This window comes from Apium graveolens, chromosome 8, assembly GCF_009905375.1.
Source record: "Apium graveolens cultivar Ventura chromosome 8, ASM990537v1, whole genome shotgun sequence".
NCBI lineage: Eukaryota > Viridiplantae > Streptophyta > Magnoliopsida > Apiales > Apiaceae > Apium > Apium graveolens.
The window spans coordinates 15026099-15048709 of NC_133654.1; the positions used below are offsets into that span (position 1 = coordinate 15026099).

The following is a 22611-nucleotide window of genomic DNA, read 5'->3' on the forward strand; positions in this document are numbered from 1 at the left end:
GATATTTGGACTCCTTTCAGCATTATATTCCGGTATATGTTTTCTAATACTCTGAGATCCAACATTTTGTCTTGTGCAATTTTTTTCGAAAGTGATCCCCAGGCAACATCAGATAAGAAACTGAAGGGTGTCCTTACCTCCATCTCTTTTTTCTGTAGTGTGTGCTTGAACCTATATATTTGATTAATCATCTGGTGACGCCAGAATGGACAAACACCAGAATATTTGTTCCTTTCAACCATGCTAACTTTACATGGTATTCCACAATAAGAAACACTTCAAAATGGTCCCTGCTTATCCTATAAATACCATCCTCTCAACATATCCCTAAAAATCTCAAAACAGACTTCACTTTTCTAATTTATCACCTCTCCTTAGTTGTCACTAATACCCTTTTATAAAAACATGGGCTTCGCAAGCTACACTGATGAGTACACTTCCCCTATCGCTACATCAAGGATCTTCAAGGCCTCCATCCTTGACTCTCACAACTTGATTCCAAAACTCTTGCCACAAGGTATCCAGAGCATTAAACTCATTCAAGGCGACGGAGGAGCTGGAAGCATCAAGCAAATTAACTTTATCGATGGTCTGCTAATTTATTTATGCTTCTTCATTCATGCATACATATAGACCTGCATTCTAGTAAAAGATAATGAATGCTTCTATACTAATCGTTTCATATCAATATTACTCACGTAGGCCGCAATTTCAATAGTGTGAAGTACTACATTGACGAGCTCAATGAAGATAACTACACCTATAACTACACGTTGCTGGAAGGTGATGCCTTGGTGGAAAACCTTGAAAAAATAACTTATGAGGTTAAGTTCGAGTCCTCTCCTAGTGGTGGCACTATCTCTAAGGTGACTAGTAAGTATTACACGAAAGGCGATTTCATGCTCAAGGAAGAGGACATCAAGGCAGGCAAGGAAAAGGTTTTGATGATGTACCAAGTTGTTGAAGCCTATCTCCTCCAAAATCCTGATGCCTACATCTAAAGTTTTTAGTTTTGCGATGTCTGTTTTTTCTCTCCAATAGGTTTTACGGCAAATGCATGTCTTGTTGTGTTACGGTTTCGTCTGTAACAGTTTATAATTTTATTTCAGAATAAGGAGAGGACGGGTTTATAAAAATAAAGAATCTTATTTCTAATACAATTATAGTTATTTCGGCCAGAGATGGATCCATGTCGCAATAACTAGCTAGCGTACTTATGGTTTACTATATTAGCAAGAATCTCAAAATCTCCGGAATGTGTGTTGGCCACTCTCTTCGGAATGTAAAGAAATGAGGCACTGCCAAACATGCACATTATTGTTAACTCTTGGCTCATTCTAAATGTGAGTTCACGTTATGAGTACTTGCTTCATTTCTCTCACTCACATTCAGCCAAAAACTCAGCCTGAAATCTTTACATTTGTGCATGTAAAGCATGAGAAAAAACATCTTACATTGTTTATTCACATGCACACTCATATTCAAGGTAAATAAAGTCTGCAAGAACATCTCCAGGTTACTACTTATTTTCATCATCTTCACAAATTATAATATGAACTTCACTTCAAAAGTATTTGTACACTTAAATATCTACCTTAAAATGCCACGCAGAAGGCGAATTCTTGCTACATTGCCCTCTCTAGCTATTATTATCATTATAGCATTCATCCTCTTCAACATTTATGTGAAATCGCAGTCAAAATTCACCTCTAATAATGCCCCCACTCTCTGTGACTCGCCTCATCCACAAATCCAGTTCAGCCTCTTAATAGGTATACTCACTCGGGCTGATTTCTATGACCGTCGCCATTTTCTCCGCCTCGTTTATGGAATACAATCCTCACCTATAGCCAAAATCGATGTGAAGTTTGTCTTTTGTAACCTCACCAAGCCTGAGCAACGAACATTGATCTCTCTTGAAATACTACGTTATAATGACATTATTATCCTGAACTGTTCAGAAAACATGAACAATGGAAAGACTTTTACTTACTTTTCTTCACTCTCAAAGATCCTTCCCCACCGTTACGACTATGTAATGAAGGCTGATGATGATGTTTACCTGAGGCTAGCGCCATTGGCATTGTCACTCTCTGTTCAACCAAGGTCAGATTTGTATTACGGATTTGTAATTCCTTGTCCTAGCATGAATCCTTTTGTCCATTACATGTCAGGAATGGGATTTGTGCTATCTTGGGACCTTGTAGAATGGATTAAAGAATCTGAAATCCCGAAAAAAGACATTATTGGACCAGAGGATAGACTAGTTGGGAAATGGTTGAACATGGGGAACAAGGCAAGAAACAGGTTTTCTAGTAAGCCAGCAATGTATGATTATCCAGGAACCAATGGAAGGTGCTCACATGACCTCATTCCGGACACTATTGCAGTTCATCGGCTCAAAAGATGGGATCAGTGGCTGAATGTGCTTACCTATTTCAACGTCACCGGGCAACTTCAGCAATCCAAACTCTACACTATCGGACTGCACCTTCAACAAGATCTAAAGTTTTTCTAGTTAACAAGATCTACAGTAGCTCAAAGTTTTTCTTTTGGTAGCTTAGGAAAATGTTTTGCAGGAAGAGCACAGCTGGTAGGAGAACTTTACAAGGATAAGGCTGCTGATGAAGCAAAACTCATCAAACATATATTAGACCTGCTTTGTTCAATCTTAGTTCAGCTAGACAATCTCTTACATTGTAGAAGAATGCAAAATACTTGCGATTCAGATAAATAATGATTCACTCATAATAAAAATATAAACCGATCCAAACAGACACGGAGTCATATAATGTGTTAGTTTCTCATTCTCAAGCTGTAACAATAGCAGATCTTGCAACTACAAGAGCTTGTTTGGAGGCAGGCTCTTATTTGAGACCAAATGCTGGAGAAATCTTTGAGAAGTTGTCAGATTAGTAGAAGAATTGCCATTAGAAGAGAATTTCATTCTGAAATGTTTTGAATTTTCCTCCATTTTTGTGTCCCACAAACTACCCATAATTTGTCTAGAATCTAGACATGGGTCAAGAAAAATTAACATCAATCTTGGCAACTCAGTGTACACTTAACACATTAGTTCCCTAAAACATAACATAATTAATATAGTATGATAAATATTTGGATTCATTAAACAGGAATAATTCGAAGAAATAAGCTTTTGGACTTGAGGTCCCAAAAGGCCATCCTTTAGGGTTGGTCGCCCTGATACTATAAACGAGAAGTCTGAAGTAATTTTGAAAGAAGCAATGGCTCAAATAGGCAAGCGAGAGCAGGCATATAGTGGGATGGAATCCCCAACAGGCCGTGTTGAATCATCCTTCAGTAGGTTGTTTCTTAAGTCATTGTGGTTGGAATGAAATTCTACAATGGAAGGTATATATAAGCAATGGTGTTTTCCTTTCCTATGCTGGCCTTAGCGCATCAGTTTTCTAATCAGACCCTACATTTACGATGTTTGGTAGGTTGGGATGGGCATTGATAAAGATGCAACTGGGTTCATCACTAGAGGAGGAATCGCGAATAAGGGCTAAAAGTTATTTAATCACAAGGCATTTAAAAGGAGGGGCTTGATCCATCAAGAAATGGTTAGAACTGGTAGTCAAGACAATAGATGCACCAACAAAAATACGAGCAACTTCATTGAATCCTTAATATCAATCTATCCTCTTAATATTATGACCATATACCTACTATGATTACCTACTAACATCCTTTAAAGTGTAATTAGTTCATCTACTACTATAACATTACAACAGTTGTAACATAATAACACAAAGGGGCACTTGCAATAGCGCTACTAAACACAACAAAAACGAACAATATTAAACATAAGCAACACAGTTATCATAACACATACTTAAAATCCACATGCAAAAGGGAGAAAATTAGTCTTGTTCGAAACATAAACAACCCCTACATCATCACTTGCATTGTTCCATCTTAGGATTAACTAAAGCTTACTTAATAAAACTAAAAGCAACATAGTTGTCATAACACATACTTAAAATCCACATGCAACTTCTTATGGGCTTATTCTTTTACGAATTTCAGACTCCAACAAAGCAACTTCTTCCTTCAACAGCTTGATCACTTGTTCCATACGAGACTGATTGGCTTGAAATTGATCGTTAAACTTTCGGAAAGTTGCATTCAAGTCTTCATGACTTGTAGAAAGGGTTTCGAGATACTTATCAATATCTGATAAGCATTTCTCCAAGTTTTCCTTCACTCCATTGATGGCATCTCCGCTTTTTGCTCTGATAAAAAACGATCAACAAATCACTTTCTATATTTGCATGAAATAATTTTACTTTCAAAACACTCTAATCAAAAATAGCGGAATATCAACTAGAATTGAACGATTGTTTCGCATTGAGCATAAAATAAATTACTTACTCCGGTTTTTTCTTACTCGTCACTTTAAATTTTGCACGCATTTCAATTTATTTTGATCAGCTAATTAGAATTATTTTTTATAATTTTTTTTAAAAAATAAAATTAGACAACTTATATTTTAATTAACAATTTTTTTTAAAAAAAATATTTTTTTCTAACTAATCGGTCAAAACACATTTCAATCGTATAAATGACAAATAAAAAAACAGACCCAAAATTACAAATAAGATAAACAGAGAGAATAAATATTATAAAAAGCTAAGAGCGTACCCCATTGTTGGACTGTTCGCAGTTCTTCTTCCTTGCTTGGTGATGTTGCTTGATAGTTGATACTATTGTTTTGAGAGTGTTTGTGTTAAATATATAGACAAGAGTAGATGAAAGGTACAAGAGTAGATGAAGAGTCTCATGTTGTGAATAAGCATTGATAACTTCGAAATTACTAACCGACTACACTTCCCGTCATAATAATGTGATTAGACAATACAGTAAATACTGTTGGATTGGGAACACTAACTCAAATTAAGCTCTGAGTTGGCATAATTTATTTTTTTTTGAAGAAAATGCTAACTTTCACTAAGCAACATCATGCAAAAGAGTCTCCAACAACAAATCTGGAGGAGACGTTAATATGTTTGGGCAATCTAGCGAACAAGGTAAACGAGCCATCAAGTGGGCTACTTTATTCGCCTGCCTTTTAACAAATTGAATTGAAAACCCTGATCCAGTAAAGTCGTGCGACAATCTTCCAAAATATGGCCAACTTCCAAATGATTCTCCTGGGAATGATTAATAGCTTGCACATAGAGGAGAGAGTCTGATTCTATACAGACCACCTGATTCGACATCGAACACAACCAATGCAAACCTTCCTGAATAGCCAGAGCTTCTGCTTTTAAAACTGTGCTCACCATCTGTAAACAGATGGCCTTTCCTCCCACAAAAATTCCATGATGGTCACGAAGAACAAGACCTACGGTAAACAAGTCTGATCCCAACTTTATAGATGCATCAACGTTCAACTTCAGACAACCCTCACGAGGAGGTTTCCATTTTTGAAGTGACTTGTTACTAGCCCTAACACTGAGCACCTGATTTTAGGCTTTAAGATGCTTTGCCTTCTTTCAATCTGAGATAGACTTAGAACTCCAGTCTATAGCCACCCGTCCTGTAACCACCTTGTTATCCCATACCCTTCTGTTTCTAAAAAACCAGATTCCCCACAAAACCTTGGCCACCACTTCAATTTCCTCCCTCGAAGCACTACTAATCTTTTGTATAAGCCAGTCAGGGACAAAATCCACCGTCTGCATATCGTAAGTTAAACCTGCATAATGCCAACAACTAGAAGCAAACGGACAATCGAAAAAAACATGCCCCAGGTGTTCAATATCTGCCATACACATAGGGCAAGTTATTGGTAGCCGCACTCCCTTTGCACTCAATCTTCTTCGAACAGGGATGTTATTTCTACAAAATCTCCACAAGAAAATTTTGATCTTGTGAGGAAGATTCAATCTCCACAACTTGCTCCAGCCATTAGATTGATAGACACTACCAGGTCCTATATTGGAATCATGCCAAAGCTGATAACCTGTCTTCACTGTATATTGACCATTTGTCGTTCGAGACCATGCTAAACGATCAACTGCAGGATTTTGTGGGATACGCACTGCCAAGATCAGACGAGCATCATCCTCTGTAAAAAAGGACTTAACTTTATCCGTCTCCCAACTCCTATCATCTGTTCTGAAAAAACTTGATACCTGCACTTGATTACAACCATAGTCTATACTTTGAGACACACAAAAATCATCCTTATTCTGCAACCATGGGTCCCTTATTGCATTGATGTCCATACTGTCTCCAAGAATCCATCTATATCCCTTACAAACGCTTCTCCTTGCTGTCATGATCCCCGACCATATGTAGCTAGATCCTGGACTCACAGAGGCATGAAGAAAATGAGAATCTGGGTAATAACGTGCTTTGTAAACACGAGCAACCAATGAATGAGGCTTTTTTATAAAATTCCAACAGTGTTTCCCCAATAGTGCTATATTGAAACCGTAAAGATTCCTAAAACCCATATCACCTCTACTCTTCGATGAACTCATAGAATCCCAAGAGAGCCAGCTTATTCCTCGTCTATCACTAGAGCTAGTACACCACCAATACTTATTTAACATCCTCTCAAGCTCATGACATAGAGATTTTGGAAGCAAAAAACACGACATGCAATACGAGGGAATAGACTGAGCCACGTTTCTAATCAGAATTGATTTACCTGCTTGAGAAATAGCTTTCGACTTCCAACCTTGTAATCTTTTATATACTTTATCTTTGACAAAACCAAACACCCTTTTATTTGAACGACCTACAAAAGAAGGGAGGCCTAAGTATTTTCCATCCTGAAGCTCATTCGATACTCCTAAAATCCCAGCTAAAGTTCCCCTCTCAGACTGTGGGACATTTGAACTAAACAAAATTGCAGACTTCTGAAAATTCACAGATTGACCCGATAGAGCCTCATAATCGTTCAAGAGAGACTTGACAACAGTGGTTTCAACAAGATTGGCACAAAAGAACAGAAAACTGTCATCTGCAAAAAGCAGATGAGTAATAATTGGAGCTGTATTACTAAACTGAGACCCATGAATGTTGCCCTCCATAGCAGCTTTATCAAGAGAGTTAGACAGACCTTCCACACACAAGAGAAACAAATACGGGGACAAAGGGTCCCCCTGTCGTAGACCCCGTGATGGACATACAGGACCTACAGAAGTGCCATTGAAACAAAAATCATATGACACTGTGGTTACACAAAGCATGATCCACTGAATCCATTTTCTGCAAAAACCCATGGCTTGCATTCGAGCTTTCAAATATGACCAGTTTACCCTGTCGTAGGCTTTAGAAATGTCCAGTTTCAAAGCAATCTCCCCATCCCTGCCTCGACTCTTCCTACGCATATGGTGAACAACTTCAAAAGCTACTAACACATTATCGGCTATACTCCTTCCCGGTACAAAGGCTGATTGGTTTTCTGATATAACATTTGGTAATTGAACTTTCAATCGATTTGAGAGCACCTTCGCTAAGACCTTATATAGAATGTTACATAAAGCAATTGGTCGTAAGTCCTTCATACAACGAGCATTTTCCTTTTTAGGAATGAGAACCACATTGGTCTCATTAAGGTTTGCTGGAAAAGAGACTGAGTCTAACCAGCACTTGTAACTCTCGTAAACTTCTCGCCCCAATATAGACCAAAATTGCTGGAAAAAAGCAGGGTTTAATCCATCAGGACCCGAGGCTTTATCCGGGTGCATCTGCTTGATAGCAACTGAAAATTCTTCGAAAGTCATCTCAACCACCAACATGTGATTTTGCTCCTCTGTTATACGCCTTTCAGATTCATCCAGCTGAAGTATCTCAGCATTATGCCCACTAGTGAACACTGCAGTGTAATAATCCTTTACCACTTGACACATATCCTCATGATTACTTACTTCCTCCTCTGTATCCGTCTCAAGAAACGGAAGATAATTAGCTTTCTTTCTAGCTGATGCACTCGCGTGAAAAAACTTTGTATTAGCGTCTCCCTCTGTAAGCCAGAAATTTTTAGCCCTCTGCTTCCAATACACTTCCTCGTGGCACAATAAATCATTTAACTTTTCCTTCTCCATAAAATAATTACTGATTCCATCCTCATCTACACGATCAACCAGAAGCCTTATCACCTCTTTCTGACGTCTAATCTTATCTCGGAACTTGTGGAAAAAGTTCCTCCCCCAGCGAGCCATGAAGCTTGAGACAGAAACAAGCTTTGGAATTATATTAACAGTGGGCAGTTCAAGCCAAAAATCTGAAACCTCCTTAAGAAAATTCGGTTCCTGGAGCCATGTGTTCTCGAACTTAAAACGAAACTGCTTCTTTGAAAAGGATGTACTGAGCAAGTCTAGAAAAATTGGATCATGGTCAGATACCGACACATGGTAGACTAGCAACTTGCAGAGAGGAAAAAGATTCCACCACTGTTGAGTAGCAAAAGCTCTATCCAATCTCTCCCGAACCCAATCGCTTTTCCCATGACTCTTTTCCCATGTGTATTTACCACCACTAAGATCAAGCTCCGAAAGAAAACAGTCATCAATTGCAGCTCTAAAACCATCCATTAAACTTTGAGGATGAGGCAGATTACCCCATTTATCCGAAAAATAAAGTAAATCATTGAAATCACCTATGATGCACCAAGGAATTTGAGAAACTCCTGCTAACCTGCGAATTAGATCCCAAGAGTGTTTACGACGTTCTCTCTCCGGGAAGCCATAAAAACAAGATAGCCTCCAGATAGCTGCATTATTTTCAATAAAATTAACATCAACATGGTTTTGAGAATATCCTACCACTTCACAAGCCACATTGTGTTTCCAAAAAATTGCCAAACCACCACTACGACCTACTCTATCAACTGAAAAACACTGAGAGAAGCCATACTTAACACGAAGCTCCTCGATTTTATTTGTAAAAGAAATAGTCTCTGAAAGAAATAAGAAATCGGGATTACGTGACTTTAACAGGTCACTAAGAACACGAATTGTTCAAGGGCTCCCTAACCCCCGACAATTCCAACTGAGGATATTCATTTGGGCTGGCTAGCTTGCTTTGCAAGCTGAGCCAAAAATTCAGGAGAAGAATCTGCGCAATCACCTTTAGAAAGATTAGATTCTGATAATAAAATCATGTTGTCACCTTCAGTTTCCATATACTCAGTGTTATCCAGCCCACGTCTTCTTTTTCTTTCCTCCATATTAAGCCCATTTAGCTCCCCAATATCAGGCCTAATAAGTGAGTTGGTTTTTATGTTTGCCGCCAACACATTTGAAAACTCAATCTGTTGAGATTTCTCTGCACCAATATGAGCCTTTCCCCTGAAATCTCGCCCTTGATTACCTCCCCTCATCCTATCTGCAGAAACTGATTCCGAGAAGTGCTGATTGTAGTTAGCATTCCCTGAATTTACGCCCCACTCAACGTCACGTTCATCTCTGAGCCACCTACTCCATTCTTGCCCCGCCGCCTTGCGTGGTGGAGCTCTGAGCCAGTTCCCCCACTCCTTGACAATTTCACTTGAACTCCTATCCATCTTTTTGTTACAAAACCTCTCAGTGTGAGTTACCATGTCACAAATGAAACATAACTCGCCCAATCTTTCATATTTGCATTGCACAATGCATTCAAAACCATTCTTTCGATATATCTTCTTCTTCCTTTTTAGTGGCTTTCTGACATCCACTAAAATCTTCAGCCTCATGCATTCACGCCATATGCTTGATTTATTGTTGGGATCATACATAACAAACGTACCAAAAAAATCACCAAGTTGTTTACCAACTTGTTCAGTCATGAGGCTCCCAGGTAAACCATACAACTGAATCCAGAATGGAATGTTATACAAAGATACCTCCAAAGGATCCTCTCCCGTACCTATTGTATTAGTGATTAACATAGCTCCATCAAAAGACCAAGGACCACCATTCAATACCCACTGCATGTTAGTGTAGGTGCCCTAGAGGCAATACATTATTCTTTTATCTTTATGTCAATTGATCATTCAATAAATGTATTTATTATGACCTTAATTACTGCGATATTTTGTTAGCATAATAAATGTCCTTAGAATCATGATACAAATTGTATAGTTTAAGTACATGACTTGAACTTGAGATTATATAATATATCATATTCTTAAAGGTCCCTAGTCGAGTATTATTATATAGGACAATAATAATACATAGATAGACTAGTATGTTGTTTGACAAGATAACCACATCTCATTGGTTATAAGTATGGGGATACTAAAGTCAATATATAGGTACATGTGAGAGTACATGGTACTGGACAGACCCACAGTGAGATTCTTCATGTTTAATAAAGTCATAAGAAAGACTCACAGTGATAATGGTGTAACGATCCTTTGACTTGAAATCATTATATTTCTATACGAGGATTAATATACTTTGACTACATTAAAAGTTACTTTTGATCGGGTGATGATAAAAGTGGACATCGGGTATATCATAAGTCGTATGAGAAATATGAATGATAGATAAAGGATTTAACCCTCCTATAATTAGGAGAGATATTATTGGCCTCTTGATTGAGTGAGATTATAAAAGCATGGCCATGCTCAAATAATGATTTGTCTCGATAATCTACTCATGGATCAAGTAAACCCGGATTAAATGTTGAAGAGGATGACTAAATACATGCCTCGAGTTTAATCTATAATATGTATGGTTAAAGGGATTATATTACATGAAAAAAAACATTAATCACAAAAGGTTTTATCTAATCACGATTTAATTATTGTTTAATTGGGTAACAATGATGTATTACTAGATACCGCTCATTGTTTATAATTTTATTAGAGAATAAAATTATTGCCAATTAAATAATAGCCTATAGGGTCGCACAAATAGAGCACTTAATGGAATAGTTAATTTAAATTATGGATTTAAATTAATTGATGATTATTTGAATTTTATTATAATTAAGTAAGACTTAATTGAGATAATATAAATTCGAATTAAAAGGAATGTTTTTGCCCATAATAATTAAGTATGACTTAGTTATTAAATAAATAATAGAAATTCGTTTTTATTATTTAATCCAATACCTACTAGGGTTGGGCTTTGCTATTATGGGCCTTTTTAATCAGTCATTATAAATAGATAATGAGAGGAGAAAGAGGCTTGTACGTTTTTTTAAGAAAACCCTAGCAGCAAAGAGAGGCAGAGGCAATTCAGATCGTCAAGAAGGAGGCTAGTACATCCATTCCGTAGTCAAGTTCGTGAGACGTTCTTGAAGGTGCTCGTGTGGATACCATAGAGGTGTTTCTCCGAGAGGTAGACACAAAGCGTGATAGCTAGGATCTCCGTTGAGTTCGTGAAAGTTAATCTCTTGAAAGGTATGATTCGTTATCTCCATAATCTGCCCATAATTATACATGGATCCTGTTTTTGGGTTTCGAAATTTTTGTTTTATTTACGTTTATCCGCTGCGTTTTATGCCTTCGGAACCCATCACTGCATATCATCTATATGATTAAACTGGAACAGGAAAAGAGCAGATTTCAGATCCTTAATGTTGATGCCCTTTGCTGGCCTCCACACGTCCGCTAGCTTCGATTTCATGGCCTTTGAGTTGACATTCTTCTCCGTCAAGAAGCTTCCAACAAGACAAAGTTCAAACTTGTTTATATTATCCTCCACCCCCTCGTCAAAAACCAATTCCTCATTCTCCTCGTCCTCGATATCCATCCCTTCCATTTGCCTATTGATAGCCTCCATACCTCAGAAAAGAAAACACTCTTACAGATCTTAACAAAGAAAAGAAGAGAAAAACACAGCTCTCACAATAACATGGAGAGAAAGGAAAATTGGCAGGAGTTGGCATAATTTATTAAAATTTAACTATATTCTCATTTCTTAATGCATATATAAGCTTATTTGATGAAAAATCTTATTGGAATTAATATATCTAAAAATGACAATAAGCGATATTGAACAAACTATTTACTATACATTTCTCGTTTATGGTACTCCCCCTCTCACAATATAACTCATTTTGACTTTTTACAAATATTTTAAGGTAAATAAAAAGGATATATTCGTAAATTATTTTTCAAATTTTCTTTTTTCTGAATAAATATATACATATTAATTTTAATTCAAGAAACAAATATGCGCAGCTATAATTTTAATAAACTTTAAAGTACGCGTAAAAATTCAAAAAAACTTTTATTTTGGGATGGGGAGAGTATATTATATCAAGGATTTTTCATCTAACAGTATAATTACTGGAAATGTACTTGTTTAAAAACAAATGTCCAGTTGTAAAATACACGAATATTAAGAAATGTGAAGTTTGATAAATAAAAATAGTTATAATTATATTGAAATTAATATACTATACGAAATTGGGCTAATCTTCAAAATATAAATTAGACTTTTATGACTAGAGTTGATTTAAGACTTTTCAGAGTCCAGTCAAGAACATTTCGTCCTTATCTGTAAGATATCGGAAAATTTGCTGAAACTTTGTAGAGTCCAGTCAAATCAAGGACATTTCGTCCTTATCTTTTCATCATCATCCCAAAAACCTTATCTCCAATTTTCTTCTATATAATTTAAGAAAACCAACCTTGGATACAAATTAAAGTGACTAACCAAGTCAACTCCGAACTCCTATATTTATACGATTCCGGAGTTATGGGGCTACAAATCAAAGAAAACCTCCAGTTTTTCTTCCAAATACTACAAGGAAGCCAACCTTGAATACAAATCAAAGTGACTAACCAAGTCAACTCCGAACTCCTATATTCATAAGACCTCAGAGCTAGGGGACTACAAATAAAAAAACCCTAATTTTTCTTCTAAATAATTCAAGAAACCTAACCTTGGATAAAAATCAAAGTGACTAACCAGGTCAACTCCGAACTCCTATATTTATAAGACCCCCGAGTTAGGCGACTACAAAAAAAAATTCTTCTAAATAATTCAAGTAAACTAACCTTGGATAAAAATCAAAGTGATTAACCAAGTCTATCCCGAAATCCTATATTCATAAGACCTCAGATTTCGGGGGCTACAAATTTAAAAAAAACAATTTTCTTCTCAATATTTCAGAGGAAAACAAACTTAGATACAAATCAAACTGAACAAAAATATTACTCCCCATCAGGGAAACCCGCATAGGAGAGTGAGAGGCAGATGATAGGCTATAATAACACTGGCCAAACTCCACCCGTGGAAAGCCCAATAAAAGAGCTCAATACCCAATTATCAGCTCATGATCTAGGTGGTAGTGGACCCCAGGTGGTCCAGTCACATCAGAATATTCCTCCCAATCATTAGTTTGTGAGTATGAGGAATATTCTTGAATCACACCCGCTCCCAGGTGGTATACACTGAGCACACTTTGGCATGCTCCAGCAACAGGGAATGTGTTAGTCCCTTAACAATGTAACAAGAATTACAGAAGGGGGGTTGAATGGAATTCTTGAAACTTTTTCTTGAATAAAAATGTTCTAACTCAAATATATATAAGTGTGAATTGATTAGCAGAATGCGGAATAGTTACTTGAAATGAATCAAAACACAAGTAATTAAAAACAAGAGTCTTTAAAAACTTTCTGGTGGATTTGAATGATTCCACCAGAGATATATAATATATATCGAGAGACTGTGTGCTATAAAGCTCACAGCTACTTACAAAATTATAACAACTAAGAATGAGAGAAATGCTAAGAATGCAGCTTACAAATGTTTCTCTCTTGGTTGCTTAGTTCCTTAGTTACTTTTCTATTTGCTGCTTCTTGGTTTATATATCACCAAGATTACAAAGTAATAAGACAGGATAATAAAACAAAAACTATCAAGTCTAATACAATGCTACTTCATTACTCTATTCCAGCATCTTTGAATATCTTCATAATAGCATGTAAATGACAATACTTCTTTGTTCTCGAAAACCCAGTTGAATAGGCTACCACATTCTATTTGCATACACTCGACGCATGTGACCGTGTTGTCACTATCAACAGATATTTGAATTCTTTATCCGTCGGGTTCATGATCATCCGTCGAGTTATTGATCATCCATCGGGTTGTTGATCATCCGTCGAATTCATTGTTGTTTATCCGTCGGGTAGCAATCAGGCACTAGACTTCATTTCATCTATGCAGAATTACAAGACATCATCTATGTATAATTAATCAACCTATTCTGCATATCTATTTAAAGTCAACATGATTTAAGTACTACTACAGATTCTAAATAATGTGTATGCAGAAACGTGCTACAGACTTTTACATAAGCTACTCACTCGATGGATAATAAATCATCATCCGTCGGGACTATATTGAGTCATCCGTCGGGACTATAATCCTTATTCGCCGAGTGCTATAATTTCACTAAGTAAAATCTACCAAGGTGTTTTATTAATGAAATCATCAAGTTCACAACATATACACAACAATCTACCCCAATTTATGTCTACTGGAATTGTAGCCATAAATTAAAAGATACTTGATGATAAAAAAACACCCTAAAAATACACCTTTGAAAGTAGATAGATAAAACTGTAAAGTGCTTCAATTAAAAAAATATACAAAGTTTAGCTCACAGTCATTTTCAAGGTGTTTCTCTAGCCTGAGCAGAATTATCTAGTTCCTTGAAGGTCTGGATCTCTTTCCAAGCTTTCTGTTGTTTTCTTCAATCTGATTTTGAAGCTGCCTGTGGAATTCCATTTCATCAGATTCTAAGAGATTTAGCTTTTCTTGCATTTCCAAGAGAGTCTCATTGCTAGAGATGCTCAATTGGTCTTCTAATCTGAAAAATATTCTCACTCATTTGTCATTCATGAACTCCATCAGCCAGTAGGGCCTTAGATTCACTCTTCTTCCTGTGTAAGGGATGATTAGAGTCTTTGGTAGTTCATCTTTAGCTCTAACACTCCTTAGTTCTTCAATCTTCTTCAGAACCAATCTTCTTGCAGTAACATTGAACCCAAAGTTCTTCTTGAAAGATGAATAAACCTTAATCAGTATAGCTTGGCTTTCCTGAAGGATCCTGTGAAGTGGCCACTAAATCTCCTTTCCTCCCTTGTATTTGAACACTAACCTTTCAGGCGGGTTTCTGTATGCATCAATTCCTCTCACTTCATCTAGTTCATCTAGATAGAGGTTTAGATCAGAAAACTCCTTGATATCACATAAGTACAGGTAATCTCCCTTATTGGCTTTAGATTGAGCTTTGACTAGAGATTTGGATTTGAGAGGTGACAACTTCACTTTCTTGACTGCTCTTGACTTTGTTCTTTTTGGCTTGCTAAGGATTGACAAATTGAAGTTAGGAATTGGTATATTCTCCCATTCTATTGGCTCATCCTTAGGCACAATAGGTTCACCATGAATGTTCCTGTAAGGATCCACCACCTTGATATCTTCAAATACCACAGAGGGTTTTGATGCTTGAGTTGTAGTTGGAGTGGATTCCTTGGGAAACTGATTCTCCAATTCCTTATCAACAATGTCCAGTTTCCTTTTGGTTCTTTTAGCCAATTCCCTGATTATTGGAGCTTTCTTCAGTTGTTCAACTTGCTTCTTTAGATCTTGAGATTCAATGATTTCAGATGGCTGAGCAGGAATTTGTTGTGATGAATTTACAGCATGTAGCTTGACCAAGTTAACAATTTGCTCTTTCTTTTATTTAGCCTTTTTAGCATCTAGAGCAGCTTGCTTTTTTTCCTGCTTCAATCTAGCCTTTTCTTCTCTCTTTGCTTCAGCAAATTGAGGGTGTCCAGCCACCACACAAATTTCTTTCCCATTCCTGAAAACTTTAGCAATTCTCTTTTTCAAAGCTAAATCAGCCGGATCTTTGTAGAAAGCAATTGACCTTGACAAAAGCTTCTTTTCATCAGGCTTAGGTGTCTCATACATAGTATCCAAAGGGTTCTTCAATGATGATTTTGGATAGTTCACCCTTGGTTTTAGAATTAATTTAGCCTTTGGAGATTTGATGCAGGATGACTGTCCCCTTTCCAGATAGTTCGTGCTCATCTCATTCACAGAAATCTGCTTGATTTGAGAGTGATGGATGGCAGACTTTTCTGGCTCCTTTACTAGTCCAAATTTTCTTTGTATATCCTCATCAATCTTCTCCCAGCTGATTGGCTTCAACTGCTTCATTTCAGCTGCTCTAAAGTTGGCTGCTGCTGCATTTATCAGATCTATACTGTCTGTAACCGGTGGCTTTGAGATAGTAATTGAAGGTACAATTACTTTACTGATTTGAATTTGAAGCCTCTACCCTCACTTGGTCCTTTCTCCCCCGTTTTGTTATCATCAAGTTGAGTAGAGGAAGAGGTTTGAGCAGCCACCAGTTTTTGAAGTAAATCTGTTTGTTGGGCTTGATGAAGATGAATGGATGTTAAAGATGCTTCCATGTCTGACATTCTTGTATCCAAGGCATCTATCTTGGTTGCAAGATCATAATTTTTCCTTAATTGCCTCTTGATGTCAAGTATTGTAGCTTCTGGAAGCTTAGAATCCATCTTGTCTAAAATAACCTTCTTCATCTCCTCAATATCACCTTTGATGGTGTTTACATCCCTAGCATGTTGGAAGCCTTGAATTTGTTGAAGTTGCAGAGAGGCTAGATGTGGCTGAAGGAGCTTCTTGGTGCTGACATTTATAGTGGTTTGAAGAGCAGTATTTGTCTGATTGATTAGTTGGATCATGGTTGTCTTGAAGTAGTGCTCATCACAGTGCTTTGAAAACGCCCATGATGGCATACTTGATCTTGAAATGGAACCTACTTCTCCCCCTATGTCCATTGCTTCATCTTCACTATCCCCACTTTCATCACCAAAGAAATCAGCTGAGCCACCAGTCTCATAATCCACATCACCAGCTGTAGAGGGCAAAGCTGTGATGGCATCCTTAGCTCTTATCATAGACTGTGTGGTATGCACCAGATTGAGCATCCTTTCTTGTTAGGTCCCAATGTGTTTGTAGAAGGGGGGGTTGAATACAAACAGTACCGAATAATCGAATTAAATGCGGAATAAAAAATGTGAAACAAAATTCAAGTTAAATAAAAATATTATTAAACTTGAAAGGTGTTACAACAACTGTATCGATTACAAGGAATTAATCTCAAATTAATTATCACAAATTTAGAATAAATTCGACATGAACTTTTTCTATTTTTGCAATAATTAGAATCAAATGCTAAACGCGATTTGAGATTAAGTTCTAGGGATTTTGATCCGCTAGATTGTTACACAAGAACAAGATAAAGATTTCTAGTTGATTGGATTTAACTTTACAATCTAGAAATTGATCTTGAAGTTTGCAGATGAGATGAAATATTTTTCTGCTTCTTTTTCTTTTGTTCTCGGGTTCTGTATGATTGAGATGATATGAGTTGAATGACTTCTGCTTCTATTTATCAACAGCCGAATTAATTGAATTGGAATGCCAATCCTTTAAGCTTGTATGACAATCGGTGAGACTATCCTTTTGAGCTAGCAAGACAATCGTTTGAACCAGCATGACTATCGGTAGGACAATCTTTTCAACTGGCATGACAATCTCCTTCCTAGTGTAACTTTCGGTATGACAATTGAAATGACTTGGCATGACAATCGGTATGACAATCCAGATTGTCATGCTAGTTCATTTTCAATTGTCTTGCTGATTTAAGATTGAATTTTAATCCAATTAAACTTCTGAAAATTCCTAAAATTAATTCTGAAATAATTAATCAATTAATTTAATTAATCAATAAATTAATCTTTGCAGATATAATTTATTTTCTTAATTAAATTATATGACTTAATTAATTAATAGAGAATTAATTCTAGTCTTGAGCAGCAACCATTCTTCTGCAAATCTTCTGAAAATCACTGAAAATAATGAATCAATTCCACCACTTCAACGTTGACACTCGATGTACTGTCTGGTTCATGAGTGACTAACTTCCGTGACGTTTCTTCATGTGTTGACTTTGATACTCTGATTTTCTTCAGATTAAATCCTTGTAATTAATGATACTCTGACGAGATCTCTGTCACTTGATTAAATCCACGATCTCGATTTATATCACTGAGGCATGATCAACTTCTTGAACTTCTTCCAGTGAATTAACTCCTCAAGTCTGTAGATGAACCTTGTTTCTGAATCCTTTGACAGATATTACTTTGCGAGATCTCTCTGACGGTCGATCCACTATTTACTTATTATATTCTTATTTGAGTTGAGTTGAATCCTCGAATATATAAATAGGTCTATGACATATGACTTACAATCTCCCCCTATTTGTTTGTTAGACAATAACACACAAATACCTAGAGGATAACTCAACTAACAAATAAGAAAAAGATATAAACATACATGCAAAGTAAATAGCAGAAAAGTTCTGGATGAGATTTAACATTTTCCAGATTCCAAGTAGATGTTCCTCTAGACTGAACATATCTTCAAGTAGTTCCATCTTCATTTGTACAACCACATTTCCTGTTGAGAAGCCCATATCTCTTGCTTCTCCCCCTATGAGAATCAATTGATTAAAGAAGATCATCTTCGTTTTACCACCTCTCCCGTACAATAGGATCCGCAGATAAAAACCAATGGTACTCCCCTAACCGCTTCTTCCCTTTCTAGGAAATCACCTTGTGTTTACCACCTCTCCCGTACAATAGGATCCGTAGTTAGAAACAACAATGGTGTGGTGTAGTGTACATATAGGATCTTTTTCTTCCTCCCTGCTATTTCTCCCCCTTAGTTGAGGAATCCTCCAAACTATTTCTTAAGCTTTTATCTCCCCCTTAAAGAAGGAATGCTTGCCGTCGTCTGAAGGAGTTCTCATATTTCACTTGGTTGGAAAAGAAATAACAAGTAGTTTCTCTTTCTTCCTCACTGTGAGTGTGTGATTGTGTTTTAGTGTACCTCACATGTGTTTCACTCTTCTCTCCACTCGTGTTTACACTCATTCTCACAAGTGTATCACTCTTCTCTCATAGCTCCATAATCCAGCTGTACCTGCAAGGAAAATCACCTTAGCCATCCTTAAGGAGGTCACAGGTGGTGCAATGGGAGTTCGCAAATCCCCATCCTTGTTAAACTCGTCAGATAAATCTGAGTCATAATCTACAAGTTGCTAGTTTCCCTTTCAGGGTTCCAGATTTGAATTCTGGGAAGGTAAACAATGATCCAACGAATTTATCATAAAGATCAAAGTTCCCTTCTAATGTCTGTGAAGACACTTCCTTGTGACTTATCAGGTAATATCTGAATCATTGTCAACAAGTTGCCGATCTGCACCTATGTCAGATCCACTATCCGCAGATGCATCCAGGGGATTTAAGCCTGGGGAGGTAGACACTGACCACTGACATATGGCTTTTGGATCAGTATCCTCTCCTAACACCTGTAAAGGCAATTGGTCCACTAATGAACCTTGAACAATCGAATCTGACCTTAAAATGGTCGAAACTCTTGTTTCCGTCAACTCATCCTTTGTGTGTGTAACCTCTCCTTGTGCATCAAGAATTGTTTATGTTTGAAGTGGTGACATTACATCGGATACCTTGGCCGACAGGCAAAATTCAATAGACTCACCCTGTTGAGAGAATGAATCTAGTAACTGTTTTTGTGCCTTTTCAGCCATTACATCTTTTTGAGAAGATGTATGGGGGCTAGCAGTTGTCTCGGTTTAAATACTACTCATCTATGTAGGAGACAGAGCTACTGGGTTGACTACAGAACCTTCCTTATGTGGTGCACTGAGGCACTATCTCCCTCACGCTCATTCATACTACATTTAGTGGTAAGAGAGTGTTGGTTGATCCTGTTTTTGCGTTTGTCTTTACAGTCTGGGATAGACGTTGTGGGTTTTCAACCTCATGACTGTCAATGAAAGAAAGTCATTGGAGACTGAACCTGTAACACAGAACATATGGTAATAGAGAGAAAATGATTTACAATAGTGATTTCAAAAGATTTTACATGAAATAAGAAATCACTAATGTAGAAAGAAGTTTGATTTTGTTTTTCAATATGAATGAGTTTTTGATAAAACATTGATCACTTAGGGTAAAGTCTAAGTAATTCTCATTCATATCAAAAGCTTACAAATATCTGCAACATAATGTTAACAACATATCATTGACCGATACTTGTCAAGTACTTTAGATACTAATTGTTATGTTGCATAACCAATATACCACTGCACATATAAAACAATATGATTGTGCTTAGTGATAAGATAGTTATTAATATGACGACTCTACTTATTCATATAAAATTATAACTTCTGTTAGAGTGCCATACCATGTCCTTGACGATTGCTTGAGCAGTATACTAGTTCATACCAACCTGAAGTGAGATTGTGAAGAAGAAATTGCATAGTCCAATAGATCTGCAGCTGCAAAGTCCATGAACTGTGGTGCACTGACTTCCTCTTTTAACTCACCAATCAGGAGTACACTTGTACACATCTTACTAGAGTACAATTCCAAGTGTAATGTGCAGCAGGTGCCTGATATGTCGTAATATTCTCAAGTCTCGTCACTGGTGCTATATGTTAGATACTGCTTCCTGATAATAACCTAGCACAATATACAAAATTACAATGATAACATTTCCAGCTTGCAAACAGCCATATCCCTCAGATAAACCTTTGCTGTTATCTCCAAAGGTAACCATGGGGCCAGCTTTCTCAACCACATTTGATAGCAGGGCTCTATCTCCGGTCATATGTCTTGATGATCCACTGTCAAGAATCCACACTACCGGTTATACTTGTTTAATGCCCTGCACTACAAATGGATTAGACCTTCTTCGGAACCCAAACTTGGTTGGGCCCGGCATACTTGTAGAACTGTCCTTTGTCAGGCAAAACAACATTTTTAATTTTAATTGTCTCAACTTTCTCAATGACTGAACATTTGACCTTGTAAACAGCCTTAACAAATTTCTGTTTAAGCTTAGGCACAAATGTCTCCTTTCTAGCCTTAGAAGGACTGGCAGTCTTAGACCTATCATGCTTCTTGTTATTCACATGCTGACGAGGAGTAGTCTTATCATTAGACACATGCTTACCATTAAAATAAGCATACATCATATTAAAAGCACAAGACATAAAATTAGAAACACCACATGCTTTATGAGAGTGATTAACAGCAGGCAATTTATGCATGGTAGACATGGCATTTTTGTTATCCAACTCATGTGTGTCTGAGTTAGTCTCAGTTGCTTTCACAACTTTGACTGGAACTTTCGACACACTTGACTTGGAAACAACCTCCTCATTAGCAAGATCTTCAGCACGTATTTCTTCATGAATAACAGAAGAGGTCGCATCAAATGGTTCAGCAATTGATGCTTTATAGAGGGGTTCATCAACACCCTTAAGCACATGTGGTACTTCCCTCCCTTTAGCACATACATGAGGAGGGGAGTTTATGCCTAATTCTCCAATAGCAGCATTGTAATCATAACCTATTCCAGATGTTTGATTAACAGCTTGCTTACTGTAGAACTCTTTAGCCTTCGAACAAAAATTGAAGTAGGCTCTAACCTTAGTCTCAAGACCGGTGATCTTGTCTTTGAGAATAGTTTCGAGTTTTCTATAACAGTCAACTCTATTCTCTAGAAAAGATACCTGTTCTTTTAATTTGTCTTGATTAATGTGCACAAGTCTTAATTCATTGACCTCTTTCTCAAGGTCTGTGATCTGTAAACTTAACAGTTCATTATCACGACGTGCACAATCTAAGTTACCTCTTAGATGATAAACCATTTTAGCATCAGAAAGTTTTACCTCTATTCTTGACGATGAAGCTTTTCCATCAATAGCCATAAGAGCAAGATTTCCTTCATCTTCATCTTCACTGTCAGTATCATCCCAGCTTCTTCCCTTTGCCAGATAAGCCCTTTCAGAGTTCTTTCTTACTTGCTTTGGCTTCCTACATTCTGTGGCAAAGTGTCCCAACTCATTGCAGTTATAGCATCTAATGGTGCTTCGATCAACCATCCCTGTTTTGTACCCACCACTGCTGGTGTTAGAGGATGAAGATCCACCTTTCTGGAATTTGTTGTAGTTGGACTTGTACTTAAGCTTGGGATTCCTCCTGAATCTGACATGGGAGAATCTCTTGACAATTTGGGCCATTGATTCATCTTCCAATTGCTCCAGCTCTTCCAAGGAATAAAAATCATCACTTGATTGATTTGTAGTAGGAGGATCATATTCTGCTACTAACTCATTTTCCTCACCCTTGGAAAACTGTACCATTCTTTCTAACTGTTGAGATTGTTGTTGTTGTTGACCTTCAGCTACAAGTGCAGTAGATGTGATGACCATTCTATCCTTCCCGTAGACTTCCTTCTGTTGAATCTGTTCCAACTCATAGGTTTTTAACACTCCATAGAGCCTGTCCAAAGAAATCTCACTCAGATCTCTAGCTTCTCTAATGGCAGTGATTCTATGTTCAAGATGAGCTGGCAGTGTTAAAAGGAACTTTTTGTTGACCTCCCTGATTGAATAATACTTTCCATTGATGTTCAGGTTGTTGATCAACACATTGTACCTCTCAAACACTTCAGTAATTCCTTCTCCTGGATTTGATTTAAAATGTTCATA

At 37.1% G+C, this 22611-nt stretch overlaps 3 protein-coding genes across 3 annotated transcripts; 2 read left to right on the forward strand and 1 right to left on the reverse strand.

The window, feature by feature from the left end:
- The first annotated feature begins 294 nt into the window (after positions 1-294).
- On the forward strand, positions 295-1075 carry LOC141676475 (major strawberry allergen Fra a 1.07-like). Its single transcript, XM_074482129.1, has 2 exons — positions 295-593; positions 719-1075. The coding sequence occupies exons 1-2, from the start codon at positions 406-408 to the stop codon at positions 999-1001; spliced, it is 471 nt and encodes a 156-aa protein (XP_074338230.1). The 5' UTR covers positions 295-405; the 3' UTR covers positions 1002-1075.
- A 468-nt stretch (positions 1076-1543) lies between these two features.
- Positions 1544-2875, forward strand: LOC141678663 (beta-1,3-galactosyltransferase pvg3-like). The gene has a single exon (XM_074485016.1). The coding sequence runs from the start codon at positions 1553-1555 to the stop codon at positions 2516-2518; it is 966 nt and encodes a 321-aa protein (XP_074341117.1). The 5' UTR covers positions 1544-1552; the 3' UTR covers positions 2519-2875.
- Positions 2876-4971: 2096 nt separating this feature from the next.
- Positions 4972-9952, reverse strand: LOC141679319 (uncharacterized). Its single transcript, XM_074485820.1, has 4 exons — positions 9109-9952; positions 5589-8938; positions 5264-5486; positions 4972-5174 (listed from the first exon to the last, which is right to left on the reverse strand). The coding sequence occupies exons 1-4, from the start codon at positions 9950-9952 to the stop codon at positions 4972-4974; spliced, it is 4620 nt and encodes a 1539-aa protein (XP_074341921.1).
- Between the last annotated feature and the right edge of the window lie 12659 nt (positions 9953-22611).